General features: G+C 43.0%; 1 protein-coding gene across 5 annotated transcripts in view; it reads right to left on the bottom strand.

Annotated features, from left to right (window-relative positions):
• Positions 1–18,746, bottom strand: part of LOC139563159 (diacylglycerol kinase zeta-like) — a 131,471-nt gene extending 112,725 nt beyond the window's left edge. For 2 of the 5 annotated variants that reach the window (XM_071381492.1, XM_071381494.1), the window contains exon 1: positions 18,257–18,746. In XM_071381492.1, the coding sequence (XP_071237593.1) occupies positions 18,257–18,531 (275 nt within the window). In that variant the 5' untranslated portion in view covers positions 18,532–18,746. Of the gene's footprint in view, positions 1–59; positions 277–18,256 lie in introns of those variants that run through there. The other 3 variants (XM_071381496.1, XM_071381497.1, XM_071381482.1) reach the window with 2 other exon arrangements.
• Positions 18,747–19,444: the final 698 nt, after the last annotated feature.

The raw sequence follows: 19,444 nt of genomic DNA, 5'->3' as shown, positions 1-19,444 counted from the left end.
TGGCCATTAGTGGTTTGTGACCAAAACACCAAAGGGAAGTAAAGAGCACACACCACTACCTGTGAGTGGGGGCAAGCGGAGGGGTTGGAGGGACGTCCCACTTCCCCCGGTGACCCCACATATCCAGTCCTTTGTCCCCTCTCTGGCTTCCTTTGCGGCGGGTCACCAAAGAGCGGTCTTCCTTGTCCTGTCTAGCATTCCTGTGTCAGCCCCCAACACAAACCTAGCAACGAGTTACGGAGCTCCAGTCCAACTGACAACTGCGCCGTCTGTCTCTCAGGACTATCTTATTTCTCCCCCCCACCCCGTTCACTTCTGCTCACTTCCTGTTTCATGACTTCCTCATGGCTTGTGACATAAGCCAGTGAGAGTGTGTGAGTGAGAGTGTGTGTGAGTGAGAGTGTGTGTGAGTGAGAGTGTGTGAGGGAGGGTGTGTGAGGGAGAAAGAGAGAGTGCATGCACGCAAAGGGAGAGCATGCCAAAAACATGGTAAAAATAAAACATGTCCAAACTGATTGAGTTGCTGGCTATTTTTAGACAGCTGGAGGACTTTCCCCCTACCCCCAATGTTTATCTTTGATAGTTGATGGGGAGGGCAATGAGAAACTTTATACAGCATGTAGCACTAAAAATGAAGGCCTTGAATCCTACAGTACAGTTACAGTATGCCTAAACTTTTGACCTCAGAGTTGTATTCCCGGATTGGACGGTATCGCAATTGTAAAAGCTAATGGGCAGACAAGTTTAGTTGAATGTCACTTATTGCTTGGCACACGCATTACAACTATAAACAGTTGGAAGTGAGAGGATGGAGGGGAGAGATATCTCCGTTTGTCTCCCAGCCTCCTTGGTTTAGCTTGCATTCCTGGCTGATGGTGTAGCGCTGTGTGAGCAGAAAGACGAGGAGCAGAGCAAACCGGGCTGCTGCACTACCTTACATGTGAAAAGTGATTGCTGTAAAAGACAACATGAGTAAGAGAATGTGAGACAGACAGACAGACAGACACAGGAAATGTGGGTGAGAAACAGAGAGGATGGGCAGAACATAAAAAGAGAAAAAGCTAAGACCGACATCTGTCATGGTGACCATCTGGTCTCTTATCTCTTCAGGTCTGAGATCAGAGTTAGGGACAGGGACAACCTGATGCCCTATCATCATATAGATCAGACCTGGGCAAAATATGCCCACCGGGCTGGATCCATCCCACCAGCAGATTAAAAGCAGCACGCGGTGGATTTTTAAGTAGTCAAGTGAATGCGATGCTTAGGTCATAGAACCGTGGTTACGTGAGTAATAATCAATGTTCGCTAAAGCGGTTGAGACGAAGAGACTAGTTTGGCTCTAGGTTTTGATCGATTGGGGGTATAGCTACACTGAACAAAAAGGTAGGGGCGTGGATCGGAAATCCAGTCAGTATCTGGTGTGCCTCATGCAGAGACATCTCTTTCGCATAGAGTTGCTCAGGCTGTTGATTGTGGTCTATGGAATGTTGTCCCACTCCTCTTCAATAGCTGTGTGAAGTTGCTGGATATTGGTGGGAACTAGAACTCTGTCATACACGTTGATCCAGAGCATCCCAAACATGCTCAATGGGTGACATGTCTGGTAAGTATGCAGGCCATGGAAGAACTGGTACATTTTCAGCTTACAGGAATTGTGTACAGATCCTTGCGAAATGGGACCGTGCAGAAACATGAGGTGATGGCGGCACTGGAATGGCACAACAACGGGCCTCAGGATCTCGTCACGGTATCTCTGTCCATTCAAATTGCCATCAATAAAAATGCAATTGTGTTTGTTGTCTGTAGCTTATGACTGCCCATACCATAACCCCACCACCACTATGGGGCACTCTGTTCACAATGTTGACATCAGCAAACCGCTCGCCCACACGACACCATCTGCCCTGTACAGTTGAAACCGGGATTTATCCGTGAAGAGCAACCTTCTTTAGCATGCCAGTGGCCATGGAAGGTGAGCATTTGCCCACTGAAGATGTTGGTTACGACGCCAAACTGGTGAGGACAACGAGCACACAGGTGATCTTCCCTGAGACGGTTTCTGACAGTTTGTGAAGAAATCCTTCGGTTGTGCAAAACCACAGTTTCACCAGCTGTCCGGGTGGCTGGTCTCAGACAATCCCGCAGGTGAAGAAGCCGAATGTGGAGGTCCTGGGATCGTGTGGTTACACGTGGTTTGTGGATGTGAGGCTGGTTGGACGTACTGCCAAAATCTGTAAAGCGACATTGGTCTGGCAACAGCTTTGGTGGATATTCCTGCAGATATTCCCTCAAAACATCTGTGGCATTGTAGAGTGGCCATTTATTGTTCCCAGCACAAGGTGCACCTGTGTAATGATCATGCTGTTTAATCCGCTTATTGATATGCCACACCAGTCAGGTGGATCTTGGCAAAGTAGGAATGCTCACTACCAGGGGAGTAAACAAATGTATGTGCAACATTTGAGAGAAATAAGCTTTTTTATGGGTATGGAACATTTCTGGGATCTTATATTTCAGCTCATGAAACATTGGATCAACACTCTACATGTTGTGTTTATATTTTTTCGTTCAGTGTATATTACAGACGGTCTGTCTCATATGTCAGCATGGAACACAGTAGCTCTTCGTAATGTGTAGTGTCCACGGCATAGCATCTGACATAATCCCTTATCCTCCAAGCTTTCTACCGTCAGACGTTACCATCGGAAAAGCTTCATGAGTATGCGTTACACTGACCTTATACTACTTCAGCTGTTTAAGTGTGTGAAGCTTATGGCGGCAAGATATTCACATGCCGGCTCCTTGAGAAATGCTGACTGAATTTGAAGGAGGCTAAAGTGAGGAACCATGAGATGGGTTAGCAGTCTCATAGACCACAGAGAGATAGCTGCATTGAGCCAAGTGCCACTCAGATCACTGCTGCGAAAAGAACAACCAGTCTGAGCTCTGACTCCCTCTCTGACTGTACTGTGCTGTGCGTTCACGCCCTGCTGCCAGAGCGGTTTGGAAATTGAGCAATTATTTGTTGAGTCACTGACCTCAGAGTCACACCAGGCTCGCCGTCTGTGAACTGACATTCTGCCATGTGCCACTTTTAGCGGTTTATCAAAACTCTCAAGACGAGACACAGTGTTCTGTTTTAGGTGAGTGGCTGTATGGTTCTGCTTTTAGTACAGTAGAGCTAACTTCTCTTTGGGTTGATACGGCAGCGCGTGGGACGCGTAGTTCAAACTCACACCGCCGCCAGGCTGATTTTAACACCGGCAAGGCATGAATCCCTTTGATGAAGTCAATTACGGGTGAAAGAAAATCCACCAACATTGCTAAATTACTTAATTAGTACATGCAACACACACACGTGTAGATGATCAAAGATGAGAGTAGATGGTGAGGGAAGGTGGAGTGATGCATGTCCCGCAGGATGGCTCTCCATTTTGTTTCTCTGTACAGTCTCTCTTGTTAGCTAGACATGATACATGTGTATGTTTTGCCCTAGACTTTCATCTGAATTGTTAGCCAATTTCTGCCGACCAAAGGGTTCCGCTCTCAGTCTCTTATGTTCTCCTGATGAAAGAGAATCTCTCCCCCTCCCCTTTCTACCCCACTCCGCGTCTCCCTCTCCCTCCCTCTGTCCCTCTCTCCATCCCTCTCTCTTCGATGGCCATGTGCATTTATACACAGACTCATTTGGTCTGTGGGAAAAAGAGAGATAAAGGCCTTGAAGTACTTATAACCTACTCCTTTTAAATGCACTGTGCATATCTGGCTTAAAAGCACAGGTGACCATTGTCACTCAACAAATTAACACTTCAGGGTCACTTCAGGACATTTCATGTCTTTCAAACTATATCCACTAGAGGGCATTGTATATCATCTCCACCCATGGACCAACTAGGTTTGGTAACGACAACGACCATAGGTGCTGGCAAGACAGCCCAAACAGATCTGGGACCACGCTAAGATGTGACAAGGTGGGTGGGGGAATCACCAATTTTAAGATAGTATAAGTCCCTTCATATGTGTCATCTTGTTTCAGAGAGGATCTTGTATAAGGCCAACAAAACGTGTGTAATAAATGTCCCATATTTCATTGAATAAGGTCATGCTGCTAATCAATGTTCCATATTAGAACATTCCCGAGCTCTCTTGTACTATTCCAATCCAATCAGCAAGAAATAACCTACTTTGCCATACGTCTTTCAATAGGCCTAGCTCATTTACATTCCAGTTCCTGCCAAGTTACCATGACCTGCTGAAGCAGAACAAGCAGCAGACTGAATAAACCACCTTGTGAGCAGAACAAATCTGATAATCAGACCATCACCTAAAAGACTAGCAATTTCCCCACATAGTTCATGGAAGAAAATAACACATAGCCCTAAAAACATGGCTGTGTGTTGCCTCATTATTTTGGTCTAAAACACATATCCTATTAGAAAGTGGTCTCTTTCTGTCACCATTGAAGGCCATTGATGAAAGCCAAAACGTCACGCTTTTAATATCTGCTCAAATAAAAGTTTGTTTTTAAAAATGGTGAGCGAGCGCTGCGCCTTTTCCTTTTCAATGATCTTCCTGTCACACCCTCATCTCCATGCTCACGAATAAACCATCCACTTTGTCCGAGGCAGACTTCCGTCTCAGATAGGCTGACAGTTAAAAGCAACTGACAGACTCGTTTCATCAGGACTTTTAGCGTCCTGGGGTGCTGCAAGCTGGGTCGAAAGGCCGGCGATCTGACCCAGCGGCACATCAAAACCTCCCACTGAGTCCAACACTTACTATTACGTGACAACCTCTTCAGTGACAGAGAGGACAAAAGAGACACTACACTTTACTGAACGCCACAGGCGCAAATCTGAAATAAAAAAGAGGTACCATACAAGTGGTGTGTAAGTATACTGTACGGCAGCTGAAAGAACATCATGCAGAATAAGAAACGGGGATATGTAATGCACGACGCGGAGACCGCACTTTGGAGGGTCAAACTACAGCAGTGGAGAATTCTGCCGAGCCAGAGTTACACAGCAGAATATCCCTGAGGCTTTCTAACGAGGAGCTGAACAACAGCTGCTTCCTACCTGGGTGCAGTATGTCAACACTTCACATATTGCAGAAAGGGAATTTACCTAGAACAACCCGGAGCTTCCTATTCCCGCAGAAAAACACTATAAAAAAAAAGAGAAAGAACTTAGAAAAATGATTCGTGATTTATTGATCGCTTGGTAGAGGGGAAATGAGATGATGACTGATTCATGTTCAAAAGAATGAAACCGTGTCTCAAAATTAGGTCAACTCTTCACGTTTCGAGTCTTTTAGATTTCCTCAACCGCTCTCAACCAGCCAAACCTACACAACCGGTATTCTATAAAGATTGGAGGTGGTAAATAACGCAGCTACATTCACACATATTCCTTGGGGTTCTTACAACGACTAAGACTTGTACAAACTGTCGACTGTCAACGCAATGTGCTAAACACAGTCAATAACACCCGAAGACAGCGCTTCAGTACAGTTACAGCAGCCGTCTTGTCATTCATCTGCCATTAGAACAGAACTGAGATGGACAGCCCAGAAAACACGATAACCTTGCTAGGACAACGCTTCATTAATTCACTGTAGTCTAATCCTGAGAGTAGAGAGAGAGATGCTACGGCTGTTTCACTGAAGTCAGCTGTTCTGTGTTTATTTCTCCGTACAGTGTACACAATACAGAAACATCCCCTCGTGGTAAGCTTGGACCTCTGCCAAGAATGGGCGTTCTGTGTGTGGGCTCCCTTCAGCAGCTAGGCCTTTTTCCCCCCCTCTCGCCACTCACCTATATCCAAATGTGAGTCGTGCCGTCGAAACTGAAGCCCACTCAGCAGTGGGGTTGGAGAGTGTGCCCACGCGCTCTCTCTCTCCATCATCATCATCCCTTCTGGTTTCATTTCAGGCAGCATGGGATAGGGTGGTCATACAGTATAAAACTGACGTGTTCTTAAACAGCAGACCAGCAGGTATCTTTAGGACAGGGGCCTCGACTAACCTGTACCACCGCACATTATACAGGGGGTGCCGAGTCATAGACATATTATTGTTATGTACATTTCTTGTGTTACTTTTTTTTTGTGTGTGTTAGATTTTTTTTATTTTATAAAAAATAATAATAAAAAGACTAGTTTATTATGTAAATATTTTCTTAACTCTTTCTTGAACTGCATAGGTTTGTTAAGGATCTTGTAAGTAAGCATTTCACGGTAGTCGGCGCATGTGACAAATAAAACTTGATTTGAGACCATTAGGTGTGATATTAAAAGTAACGTTTTCCCAAATGCCAGGACGGTCTGACACTACATGTACATCTCTATTATAAGAAACCTGGAAGAGTGACTCATCGATCTGCCACGGTTCACTGACAGCAGTGCAAACCAGATGGGCTCTCGTGTCACTCACTGATAGACCTATAGAATAACTGTTGCACTGGATGCCATGTACTGCACTGAATGTTGCTAGACTTCATCTACATTCAGAGTAGAATTTCAGCCAGAGGTGTGCCAACAGTCAAAGGTCATATCACAATTATCAGTTGCCAGGTAACATCAATAACAACATTTAATATGATCAGTGAAGTCAGTCAGTCAGAGAGAGAGAGTCAGTCAGTCTCTCTCTCTAATGTTGATTCCCCATGGAGAAGAGCTCTACTTCCCCCACACATTATTTACATTACAAATAAACCGTCACCTTTTTGTTCAACAGAAAAGCGTTGGAGTGGGTAGCACTCCAAAAAACAGACGCTCTCTTCGGAGTTATGGAAACGTGCAGAGGCAGCGAGAGGGAAGTGGAAGGCAACATTGGCAAACCAGTTTGTCTCAATTAACAAAAACGCCCACAACCATTATTTTCTGGTGAACCTTATAGCAATCTGAAGCCCATTGGTAGTGCTGGTAAAGCCTACGTTGGTGATCCATATAAATCTAGTCTTCATTTACCTCAGTCTCCATTTCTCTTCCTAACGTAGCTGAGCTGTAACTCAGCTGGAGTGGTACAGAGAGGTACTCCACTCCCCAGGCAGATCTCATATTTTAAACATAGGAAAAGAAAGAGGCCAGTCAGTGAGTGCAAATTGAGTTGCTCACTCTCTTCCTCTGCTCGTCGTTATTTGCACCCTGTCAAATTCTCACCTCAAAAATTCTAAAACAGACACACTTTCAAGCTCTTCACATACGCTTCTGCTACTCCATTTATTATCCATCCTGATTTCCTAGTCACTTTTAACCCTGCCTACATGTACATTTTACCTCTACCTAGTACCCCTGCAGATTGACTCGGTACTGATATTGGTTGTATATAGCCTCGTCATTGTATTATGTTACAATTTCCTTTTTTAATTTAGCAAATGGTTTACTTTTTTACTCTGCATTGTTGGGGAAGGGCTCGTACGCAAGAAGATTACGGTAAAGTCTGCACCGGTTGTATTCGGCGCAAATTAAAAATAATTTGAGTTGATTTATTTGATTGTATGGTGCATTGATTTCTTAGGCGCGCCATGACAACCGGACATCCTTCCATCATCAGCTGTAATTTCCTTTTCAAAATTGTAGGAATCTACTTTTTCCTTTTCTCTTATGTTTGTTTGTTTCTGTGTGCATGTCTGTATCTGTGTGTGTTTCTGTGTGCATGTCTGTATCTGTGTGTGCGCCTGGGAGTGTAGGTGTGTTTGTGTAGCCTATCCTTCAAAGAAAAGATAACATTATTACCTCCCAATTTAATTCCCTGGTTAAGGTAATTACGGGTCCTCCTAAGATGGGAGAGGAAACATAATTATCAACAGTGGAGAGAGAAGAGTGCCCCTTCTCAGCTGTTGCCGAGAGCTACAGTATTTTCGAGTGGGTAACAGGTGCGCTATCGCTTTATTAGCTGGGTGGTCTGCCATATGTGACAATGGCTTCAAATGAAATCCCAAGTTCAAGAACAACAGCTGCACTCAAATGTTATATATTTTTTTAAAGACGTTACCTCGTTTCATCTTTTTATTTTTGGCCAGGCTAACACGTTTTCCGGAAGTTATGCCTTCAGAGCATCAAATTATGCATCTGATGAAGGCATAACTGCGGAAACGCGTTACCTTGCCCGGCCATTTTTTAAAATAAAAAACGTGAAATGAGGCGACGTAGTTTTGTCCTCTTTAAAAACATTTTGGAGTGCTGCCGTTTCCCAAAGGTTATTGATTTCATTTGAAACTGCAGTATTTTATTTGCAAACTTGACAAATGGGAAGAGGTATTCCGATAGAAGGGATATTGGATTCACCAGATCCCGGTAGGATTGCTAGAGAAGTGGAAGATCTAAAACAAATTGTGTGTAGTGTTCATTTTTCACATATCATTGCTCTCCTTGACTTCAAAACAAAAACATACTAAATTAACTGCCCCACACATAATAAAAAGCTTTATTTGAAATATTAGTCATGAAGTACAGCCTGGGAGCGGCTGGCCTGAATACTCTCACATACCAACCGATCTAGTCCACAGCAAACAGAGCTCTGGCCTGAGTTGAGTCATTCAAGATGAGGTTCAGAGTTTCATACCAGCTGTTCCCCAATGTTCTCTAATAACTTTTGTGTCCATAGAGCAGTGTTTCCCAACCCTGGACAAGCATAGCTGATTCAACTCGTCAACTAATCATCAAGCCCGCAATGAGTTGAATGAGGTGTTTGTCGAGGGCTACAACGAAACTGTGTACTGATGGGGGTGCTCGAGGACCAGGTTTAGGAAACACTGCCATAGAGCAGGTATTGATTTTGAGTTTGAACAGACACAATGACCTGTTTAGCCGCTGTAGAGAGGAAAATACAGTATTAACTGGTCCTTTATGGCTGCAGACACTTCCTGGAAAACCAGATTACTTGACTGTGAGAAATAATAAATGACTCCCACAGACAGGGCAGTCTTTGTAGAATCAGACAATTCAGAGCCCTGGCAGAGTAAAATAGGACACCAGAACCTTTCAGTTTTGGGCACTGAGTTGTGAGAGAGTAATGGTCAGAGATACATGTGACATACACTACCGTTCAAAAGTTTGGGGTCACTTAGAAATGTCCTTGTTTTTTAAAAAGAAAAGCAATTTTTTTTGTCCATTAAAATAACATCAAATTGATCAGAAATAAAGAAAGCCAGCATCCCGGAGTCACCTCTTCACTGTTGACGTTGAGACTGGTGTTTTTCAGGTACTATTTAATGAAGCTGCCAGTTGAGGACTTGTGAGGCGTCTGTTTCTCAAACTAGACACTAATGTACTCGTCCTCTTGCTCAGTTGTGCACCGGGGCCACCCACTCCTCTTTCTATTCTGGTTAGAGCCAGTTTGAGCTGTTCTGTGAAGGGAGTAGTACACAGCATTGTACAAGATCTTCAGTTTCTTGTCAGCCTTCATTTCTCGAAAATAGACTGACGAGTTTCAGAAGAAAGGTCTTTGTTTCTAGCCATTTTGAGCCTGTAATTGAACCCACAAATGCTGAGGCTCCAGATACTCAACTAGTCTAAAGAAGGACAGTTTTATTGCTTCTTTAATCAGAACACCAGTTTCCAGCTGTGCTAACATAATTGCAAAAGGGCTTTCAAATGATGAATTAGCCATTTAAAATGAAAAACTTGGATTAGCTAACACAACGTGCCATTGGAACACAGGAGTGATGGTTGCTGATAATGGGCATCTGTACGCCTATGTAGATATTCCCCCTTCTTTTTTTTTTTATCAGCTGGTTCCAGCTACAATAGTAATTTACAACAATATCTACACTGTATTTCTGATCAATTTGATGTTATTTTAAAAATGGACCCCAAAAAAGGTGCTTTTCTTTCAAAAACAAGGACATTTCTAAGTGACCCCAAACTTTTGACCGGTAGTGTACGTACCTCTGTCTAGCCCACACCTATTTTTCTGACACACACAAAATTCACATGTATTTCTTTACAGTTCTTTTTTTTTTAAAGTCAGGGTTTGTTGTTTAAATGGAAATGTACCCTGTTAGTAATTGAGTGCAGCGCAATAATCACAAGAAATTTGGTAAATGCGGGTATTTACAAATAACTCTGGAGAGGAGGGTTTAACGGGCAGCATCCATTAGTGTCATTGGTCGATGTTGAGTCCAGACGAGACAGTTCCCTTCATTAGGAGGGCCTGTAGCCCTGCATCTCCCTCAATCAAACCACAAACAACCTTAATCACAGTGTCAATAGAGCCGTAATGACCTACCTTATAGGCGTACGACCCATGGCACAGAGACAGAAGACCTAACATGAGCTGAAATTAGCCTTGTCTGTTTATTCAGTGTAAATACAGCCTGTTAAACTTGATTTTGCGTCAACACCGAGTGACCCAATGTCAATGACAGGATGACAATTTCCTTCATCTTTAGAACATGCAAAAGACTCAGGAAACGAGTACAAAGGGTATTATCCATATTTCAGGAGAGGCCTGGTGGCTTTAATGTCATTATGCATTTCAATAGGCCGTGTAGAGCACGTCGTCGTGCAGGCTTTACAGAGGGAGGCACAGCTGGTGCTGCTTCATTTCAGTAAGGATGGATCTGGTCCGGTATTGGACTCAACATCTACGTAGGCCAACACTGTCTCCACAGAATACAATATATCATAGGTCTCTGCGATTAAACAATCTCATCGGTTTTCATCACTGAATCATCTGCAGGGCCGGTTGCACCAGTTGGGTGTAAAAAAAGGTCGGTCTGAAATGTTAGGTCGGGCGTAGCTACGTCCGACTTCGGGGTGAGAATTCACACCTGTTGCACCAACCAAAAATAAGACTAGTCGTAGCTAAGTCCGGCGTAAGCAATGCGGGTTCATGGAGCATTGATGCTTCATTTATGATGGTTGCTACGCAGTACCCGTTACTAGGCTGTTACCATCCTCGTGGCAGTTCTAAACTTTGCGAGGGATGCCCCATCACTTCGCAAAGCCCGCCACTATGCATGTACGTTTTCTTAACGACAACTGGATGGATCAATCAATAATTATTGTGGGAATGAATATCACTGAATTATGAACATTTTGGAATAAAGTAGACTAATGTCATTGAAGGCATTTATCATATCGCTGCTTATTGAAACTCCCAAATTCATCCAACCATTAAAAAAATTAAAAATTATTTAAAGCAATATCCGGGTAAAGCAATATCCGGGTGCAGTCAACTATCATTTCAGCACTTATGATTGGGACAGCACTATCGCTCTGCTTTGAGACAACTTGATAAATCGACATCTTGATAAATCAATCAATGTCAGATTTTTGTTTTGACAGAATTTACATTTAGATATTTGGCTACAATTAGGCTGGGAAAATGTTAGCCAAATTGAGTTGTGTTCATGACGATAATCTGTTGTCTAGTTTGCTCGTCTAACAGTGTTATCAGAACATTTTGCTAGCATGTTACGTAGCCTATGCTTGCCTAGCATAAAAAAGGTGGTTATTTTGCTCTTCGCTCGCGTAGTAGCCGAGGCTATAGCCCGACTAGGATTCAAGTGAAACAAAGCGAAGCCAGCGGAGGTTGTGATATATGAGCACGAGACTCACATCCTTTTGAAAATATAGATTGCTATTATTGTCTGTGCATATCATGAAAGAAGATAAATCGCAGGCGTAGCTCATAGAAGGGCTAACGCCCAGGTGGTGCAACAGGTATGTTTTGGTACGGCGTAAAGCATATTTTACGTCGGATGTAGAGTTACGACCCACTTACGACAAACTAGTGGAACAGGCTTGATGTGTTGGTGATCTGATCTAAAGCTCAGGATAAACTCAACCTCATCCTGAACACCAGAAACAACATTCTGTGATGAAATGGAATTAAAAATCTCTACCTTAATCTGTTGCTCCCATTTCTCCACAAACAAAATCCAAACAATCCGTACAGTTTATTTGCATATACAGTAAGAGATCAACAAAGATCTCGTCCAACAGACAATATACAGTGGGGCAAAAAAGTATTTAGTCAGCCACCAATTGTGCAAGTTCTCCCAGTTAAAAAGACGAGGCCTGTAATTTTCATCATAGGTACACTTCAACTATGACAGACAAAATGAGAGAAAAAAAATCCAGAAAATCACATTGTAGGATTTTTAATGAATTTATTTGCAAATTATGGTGGAGAATAAGTATTTGGTCACCTACAAACAAGCAAGATTTCTGTCTCTCACAGACCTGTAACTTCTTCTTTAAGAGGCTCCTCTGTCCTCCACTCGTTACCTGTATTAATGGCACCTGTTTGAACTTGTTATCAGTATAAATGACACCTGTCCACAACCTCAAACAGTCACACTCCAAACTCCACCATGGCCAAGACCAAAGAGCTGTCAAAGGACACCAGAAACAAAATTGTAGACCTGCACCAGGCTGGGAAGACTGAATCTGCAATAGGTAAGCAGCTTCGTTTGAAGAAATCAACTGTGGAAGCAATTATTAGGAAAAGGGAAGACATACAAGACCACTGATAATCTCCCTCGATCTGGGGCTCCACGCAAGATCTCACCCCGTGGGGTCAAAATGATCACAAGAACGGTGAGCAAAAATCCCAGAAAATCCCATTGTATGATTTTTAAGTAATGAATTTGCATTTTATTGCATGACATAAGTATTTGATCACCTACCAACCAGTAAGAATTCCAGCTCTCACAGACCTGTTAGTTTTTCTTTAAGAAGCCCTCCTGTTCTCCACTCATTACCTATATTAACTGCACCTGTTTGAACTCGTTACCTGTATAAAAGACACCTGTCCACACAATCAAACAGACTCCAACTTCTCCACAATGGCCAAGACCAGAGAGCTGTGTAAGGACATCAGGGATAAAATTGTAGACCTGCACAAGGCTGGGATGGGCTACAGGACAATAGGCAAGCAGCTTGGTGAGAAGGCAACAACTGTTGGCGCAATTATTAGAAAATGGAAGAAGTTCAAGATGACGGTCAATCACCCTCGGTCTGGGGCTCCATGCAAGATCTCACCTCATGGGGCATCAATGATCATGAGGAAGGTGAGGGATCAGCCCAGAACTACATGGCAGCACCTGGTCAATGACCCGAAGAAAGCTGGGACCACAGTCTCAAAGAAAACCATTAGTAACACACTACGCCGTCATGGATTAAAATCCTGCAGAGCACGCAAGGTCCCCCTGCTCAAGCCAGCGCATTTCCAGGCCCGTCTGAAGTTTGCCAATGACCATCTGGATGATCCAGAGGAGGAATGGGAGAAGGTCATGTGGTCTGATGAGACAAAAATAGAGCTTTTTGGTCTAAACTCCACTCGCCGTGTTTGGAGGAAAAGAAGGATGAGTACAACCCCAAGAACACCATCCCAACCGTGAAGCATGGAGGTTGAAACATCATTCTTTGGGGATGCTTTTCTGCAAAGGGGACAGGACGACTGCACCGTATTGAGGGGAGGATGGATGGGGCCATGTATCGCGAGATCTTGGCCAACAACCTCCTTCCCTCAGTAAGAGCATTGAAGATGGGTCGTGGCTGGGTCTTCCAGCATGACAACGACCCGAAACACACAGCCAGGGGAACTAAGGAGTGGCTCCGTAAGAAGCATCTCAAGGTCCTGGAGTGGCCTAGCCAGTCTCCAGACCTGAACCCAATAGAAAATCTTTGGAGGGAGCTGAAAGTCCGTATTGCCCAGCGACAGCCCCGAAACCTGAAGGATCTGGAGAAGGTCTGTATGGAGGAGTGGGCCAAAATCCCTGCTGCAGTGAGTGCAAACCTGGTCAAGAACTACAGGAAACGTATGATCTTGCAAACAAAGGTTTCTGTACCAAATATTAAGTTCTGCTTTTCTGATGTATCAAATACTTATGTCATGCAATAAAATGCAAATTAAATACTTAAAAATCATACAATGTGATTTTCTGGATTTTTGTTTTAGATTCTGTCTCTCACAGTTGAAGTGTACCTATGATAAAAAATTACAGACCTCTACATGCTTTGTAAGTAGGAAAACCTGCAAAATCGGCAGTGTTTCAAATACTTGTTCTCCCCACTCTATACAGTTGACTACATACATTGGACAGACAAGTGTAGCTGAAATGAGAGTGGGTGGAGGAGGCTTGGCTTGAAGCGCTGGGACTCTTGTTGTTATGACATGCATTATCTGAATAGGGCCACAGAATTATACCTACGGAGGCGCTGCTTCTATGAAAGAACTTTTCAAGTCTTTGAACTTCAGAAAGTTGACTTAACGTTGGACCAGAGCTAGCTAGTTAACAAGCTTGTGTGTGCAGAGCGGCACCAGAATTAAAATACAACACGTCTTCCCTTTTTGTAGTTAATAAATCTAAATGTGAAACGTGGTAACTACAGTATCCTTAACTAGCATTAAAAAAAGTTAATCCATTCTCCTCTGAAAATCTCTCTCCCTAATTTCTGAATCACACTTGTAACGCTAGTAAGCTACAGTAGCCTATTCTTCGGGGGGGGAGGGGCAGGTATATAGCCTACACACGCACTGGCAAAGGCTTTCAGCTGGCAGGCAGACACTAGAACATGTTTCCGAGTGACAGAGTGAGGGTTTTGCATAGGCGCTTTGTTATGTTTTTATGTGGGACTGGGGGAAAAATGCCAGGAACCTAAAATAACGTTATTAACCGGTTCCCATGCTTTTAAAAGAACGGTTCTGTTCCGATTTTCAGTTCTGTTCCCTGAACCGGTTCCAACCCCTGCTGTAAATTGAAACACCATCTGGACAGCATTAAAAGTGTTTCCTTTAGTTACATAGTATAACAATAGGACAGACCTAGTGACAAATCATTCACCTAAGGTTGAGCAATACAGTGAGCTCCCGTGAGAAAGTAACTGTGTCAAGTAATTAACAAAAAAAACTGAGCAAACTAGAATGCTACTTGGCCCTAAAAAGAGAGTACACAGTGGCAGAAGACCTGACCACTGTGACTGACCCAGACTCAGTGAGCATAGCCTTGCTATTGAGAAAGGCCGCCGTAGGCAGACCTGACTCTCAGGAGAAGACAGGCTATTTGCACACTGCCCACAAAATGAGGTGGAAACTGAGCTGCACTTCCTAACCTCCTGCCAAATGTATGACAATATTAGAGACACATATTTCCCTCAGATTACACAGATCCACAAAGAATTAAAAAACAACCCCAATTTTGATAAACTCCTGGGTGAAATGCCACAGTGTGCCATCACAGCAGCAATATTTGTGACCTGGTGCCACAAGGAAAGGGCAACCAGTAAAGAACAAACACCATTGTAAATACAACCCATATTTATGTTTATTTATTTTCCCTTTTGTACTTTCACATCGTTACAACACTGTATATATATATATATATACACACACACACACACGACATTTTAAATGTCTTTATTCTTTTAGAACTTCTGTGAGTGTAATGTTTACTGTTCATTTTTATTGTTTATTTCACTTTTGATTATCTACTTCACTTGCTTTGGCAATGTTAACATATGTTTCTCATGCCAAAAAAGCCCTTGAATTGAATCGAGAGTTCTCTAGTGTTTGAAATTTACGACCGGGAGTGGAGGTGTCAAAACCCCCACCGTTCCCTCCTCCCCCCTTTGCGTGTGGGAGAAGGTCTGGTGATTGTCAGCTATTGCCAAGCTGATCTGACCCATTGTGATCCTCACGTGTATTCATGACATTTCTATTGGGCACAAAATAATCTGAAACACGACCAAAACAAACAGCAAATGCATCTAACAAATGTGTAGAGCCCATATCTTGATGTAATCATTGTGTGCTATGAATATGGGACCAAATACTTAACTTGTACCTACTTTAATACACATAACTGAATTTGTCCCAATACTTTTGGTCCCCTAAAATGGGGTGACTATGACCAAAAAGTGCTGTGATTTCTAAACGGTTCACCGGATATGGATGAAAATATCCTCAAATTAAAGCTGACAGTCTGCTAGTTAGCCTCATAGTATTTATATCATTTAAAATCCAAAGTGCTGGAGTACAGACTCAAAACAACAGATCATTGTGTATTTATCACACATTTCTGCTTTTCACAAAATCTACAATTTCATCAAAACAAAAGAGGTAGTTATCATTACTATGCAATTATACAACATCTTTGGTTAATACTTGATTCTGATAGGAGACTTGGGGGGGGGGGCTCCATTTTTTTTATGGATGCACATAACATTTCACAATAACTTATCTCCTTAACTGTCAACATTTGCCCCCTGCTGCAGGTGCTGTTTGGTCTTTAATAACATCTGAATCACACATGAGACCACTACCACAGGCCTTGTTGGTGGAGTCACTGTACTGATGCTGTTAGTCACAGACACCGAGGAAAGCGATGGGTAATCTACGTTTATGTAGCCAAACTGACATGGCCTCAGCCTCACTCATTGCCAGGCCAGCCTTAACCATCCAGCATTATCAGGCCTCTATGGACCAGCCAGTCAGCCAGTGGATGCAGCCAGCCCAGCATTCTGCTCACTAAGCAGAGTAAGTGCCTCTTATTTACAATGCAAAAAACCTCCTGATCCCTTGCTGCTGCTGCTGCTTCTCATCCTGTTACATAAGAGCCACAAACACATCACAGCATCCGCTGGCAGTGGCAGACTCTCAATAACCAACACCCAGTGACTAGAGTCACATCATTCTACACAGCCCGCACAGAAAAATAGTCCCTCAAAATCCTTACATAAAATGAGTCAGTCAGGGGCACAGACAATTGCGCCATCCTCTACAATCAAGCTGGAAACAGTTGGGATTATGGAGGAAAAACTGCACTACCGCTGTCATTGCAAACCAAATATCTTGAATTAAGTGGTCTGGTGGATGTTATACAATGACAGATTATACAGTTATGCTGAATATCAGTCAAAATCCTCCTGTACATCAAATCCTGTACTGTAGCCAAATCCTTTTTTTCCAGTGAAGTAACACTCGCACTTGACTCCCCCCCCCCCCCCCCCTTACTACCACTGACTTTGCTGAAAGCTACTTTATTGAGGAAAAATGTACTGACTATGACTGAGATATGTGATTGTCCAACCTAGCCATTTTAAGATGAATGCACTACCTAGAAATACACTAACTCTGGAAAAGAGAATCAGTTAAATGACTCAAATGTAACAGAGTGTGGTAGTAATGTCTGTGTGAATGCTTAATAAAACTTGTCCAAGGGTCATGTGTAAGGGGTTATGGTCAAAGGTCATTCTGTGCATCACTTCCTCCTGACAGAAGACTGTTAGCAGGCAAATTGTTCGCTCTGTCATGTCATTTACTTGCACAGCACACAGAGTTGCAACAAACCAACAATAGCCTGAGGGCAGCCAGCCAAATATACAATACTACAAACCATTTGAAATATCCCGGATTCCAATAAGAAGCAAGATTTGCAGTCCTAAAAGTCGGAGATTATGAAGGATAATGTATTTAATCCAAAAGCTCATGAATTAACAGAGTGAGGTCTATGCTGTATCTCAACCGACCGTGATTGGGAGTCCCATAGGGTGGCGCACAATTGGCCCAGCGTCGTCCGGGTTTGGCGTCGTTGTAAATAAGAATTTGTTCTTAACTGACTTGCCTAGTTAAATAACGGTTCCATTAAAATTCAATGTTATGACTGAGGAGGACACAGAAGTATGTTGTTTTCTTGACATCCCCCATTGCTGACATGAATGAGCATGTATTTACTATACTCCAAAGGACATTAGCAGGTGCTTTTACATTTACATTTTTACATTTAAGTCATTTAGCTGACGCTCTTATCCAGAGCGACTTACAAATTGGAAAGTTCATACATATTCATCCTGGTCCCCCCGTGGGGAATGAACCCACAACCCTGGCGTTGCAAGCGCCATGCTCTACCAACTGAGCCACACGGGACCACCTTTTAGTAAGAATGATATCCATCACTGTGGTAAGTGAACATTAGGATGTCCTTGCTGACAGATGTGATATTGCGATTATGCTATTAAAATGCTGTAGTGGATCATGTCGCCCAATGATAACTTTAATGTAGGCCTATCTATTAGACGAAGAACCATATTGAAATGGGGTGTCAGCTCACATGAACACATGTTGTCTTGCCTACAAATAAACTACAGTAGTTACCAGGTGAGCTGCAGGCCGCAGGTGATGTTGACTTTTTCAAGTTGCAAATTTTAGACAACTTCAGACATTTGGTAGCCAACTGAAGTAGTTATATGAAATATCGTGCGGGATTGAGATAGGAAGTGCGGATAAATTCAAAATGTACTACCTGTATGAAACTTGCTTCCTAATAGTGAGGTGTAAGAGGTCGTTCTCCAACTGCTCCGCAGTCAATGCCTCCGCACCTTCCAACGGAGTTGACACTTTTTCTCTTACTTCTCCCGTCTTGACGACTGGACAAGGTGATACCATTTCGGGCAGGAAAACGTCCTCCTCTTCAGCCAGTTCTTCTAAGGTTGGTGGCACCAGTATCGCCGTGGGTGAATCCGTGGAGCTATGGACGATAGGGGTTACACGGTCCCCGGTATCCGGTGCCTCAGCCATCGCTACCGTGCTGTGGATCAACTGTGGAGTGCGGCAACCTAAAATAAAGTAGCTTGTTTCCAACACTGGAAGTCCAAAGCAAAATTATGACTCGTCTTGTAATGTGACAAATATGCTTACAGATACTGACTTTGTTAAGCAGAATATACCTGGTTATAGTCGCCAGTATTCACGCGAAGACGGAAATCCTGTGGCCGTATGTTTAACGGGTCCTTACCACAGCCACAAAGTCATAAACCCCGCCTATTTCTACAGTTTATCTTCTTAAAATGTGATGTTAAACCTAACCTTAACCACACTGCTATGCGTATGCCTAACCTTACATAAATAACAAAACGGAATTTTTTGCTATATTATGAATTGTTACGATATAGCCAATTATGACTTTGTGGTTGTGATAACAAGTAGAAACCGGTTTTACAGCTGTGCGGCTCTCGCTCCAGTCTCTCCTCTCTCTGATCTCTGCGCGTAACCACACGTGGGTTCGTGAATAATATTAGCGTGAACAACAGTAGTGGAATCGGCGGTTAACCTTCAAAATAAATGTCCCCGATTGAAACTGATGCAAAGGGATGAAAGTAGTGGAATCATGACACACTTGTACAAAATAATGCTAAACACAGTTGGAGTGTTGTTTTATAAATTCTACAAAAGACAAAAAATCGCACTATTTGAAATCGCAACGTGGATGTATAGACAATAAATAGACTGACTGGGAAGGTGATTTCCTCCAGTTAAAGTCCTGCAATAAGAGCGATGACGCTACCTGTGTTCTGTGAGTGTCACTGAGTAGGCTGATACCCCATTTAAATCTGCAATATGTTACTTTTTGAGCGACCCTTTACAAAAAAATATAGCAATTTTGAAAGTGCACTAACTGCAGTCGACTCGCAGTACTGTACTTGCAGAATAA

Source organism: Salvelinus alpinus, chromosome 33 (genome assembly GCF_045679555.1).
Source record: "Salvelinus alpinus chromosome 33, SLU_Salpinus.1, whole genome shotgun sequence".
NCBI classification, from domain to species: Eukaryota; Metazoa; Chordata; class Actinopteri; order Salmoniformes; family Salmonidae; genus Salvelinus; species Salvelinus alpinus.
The sequence above is the reverse complement of the archived record's forward strand: the minus strand, read 5'-3'. Positions and strand labels throughout refer to the sequence as shown.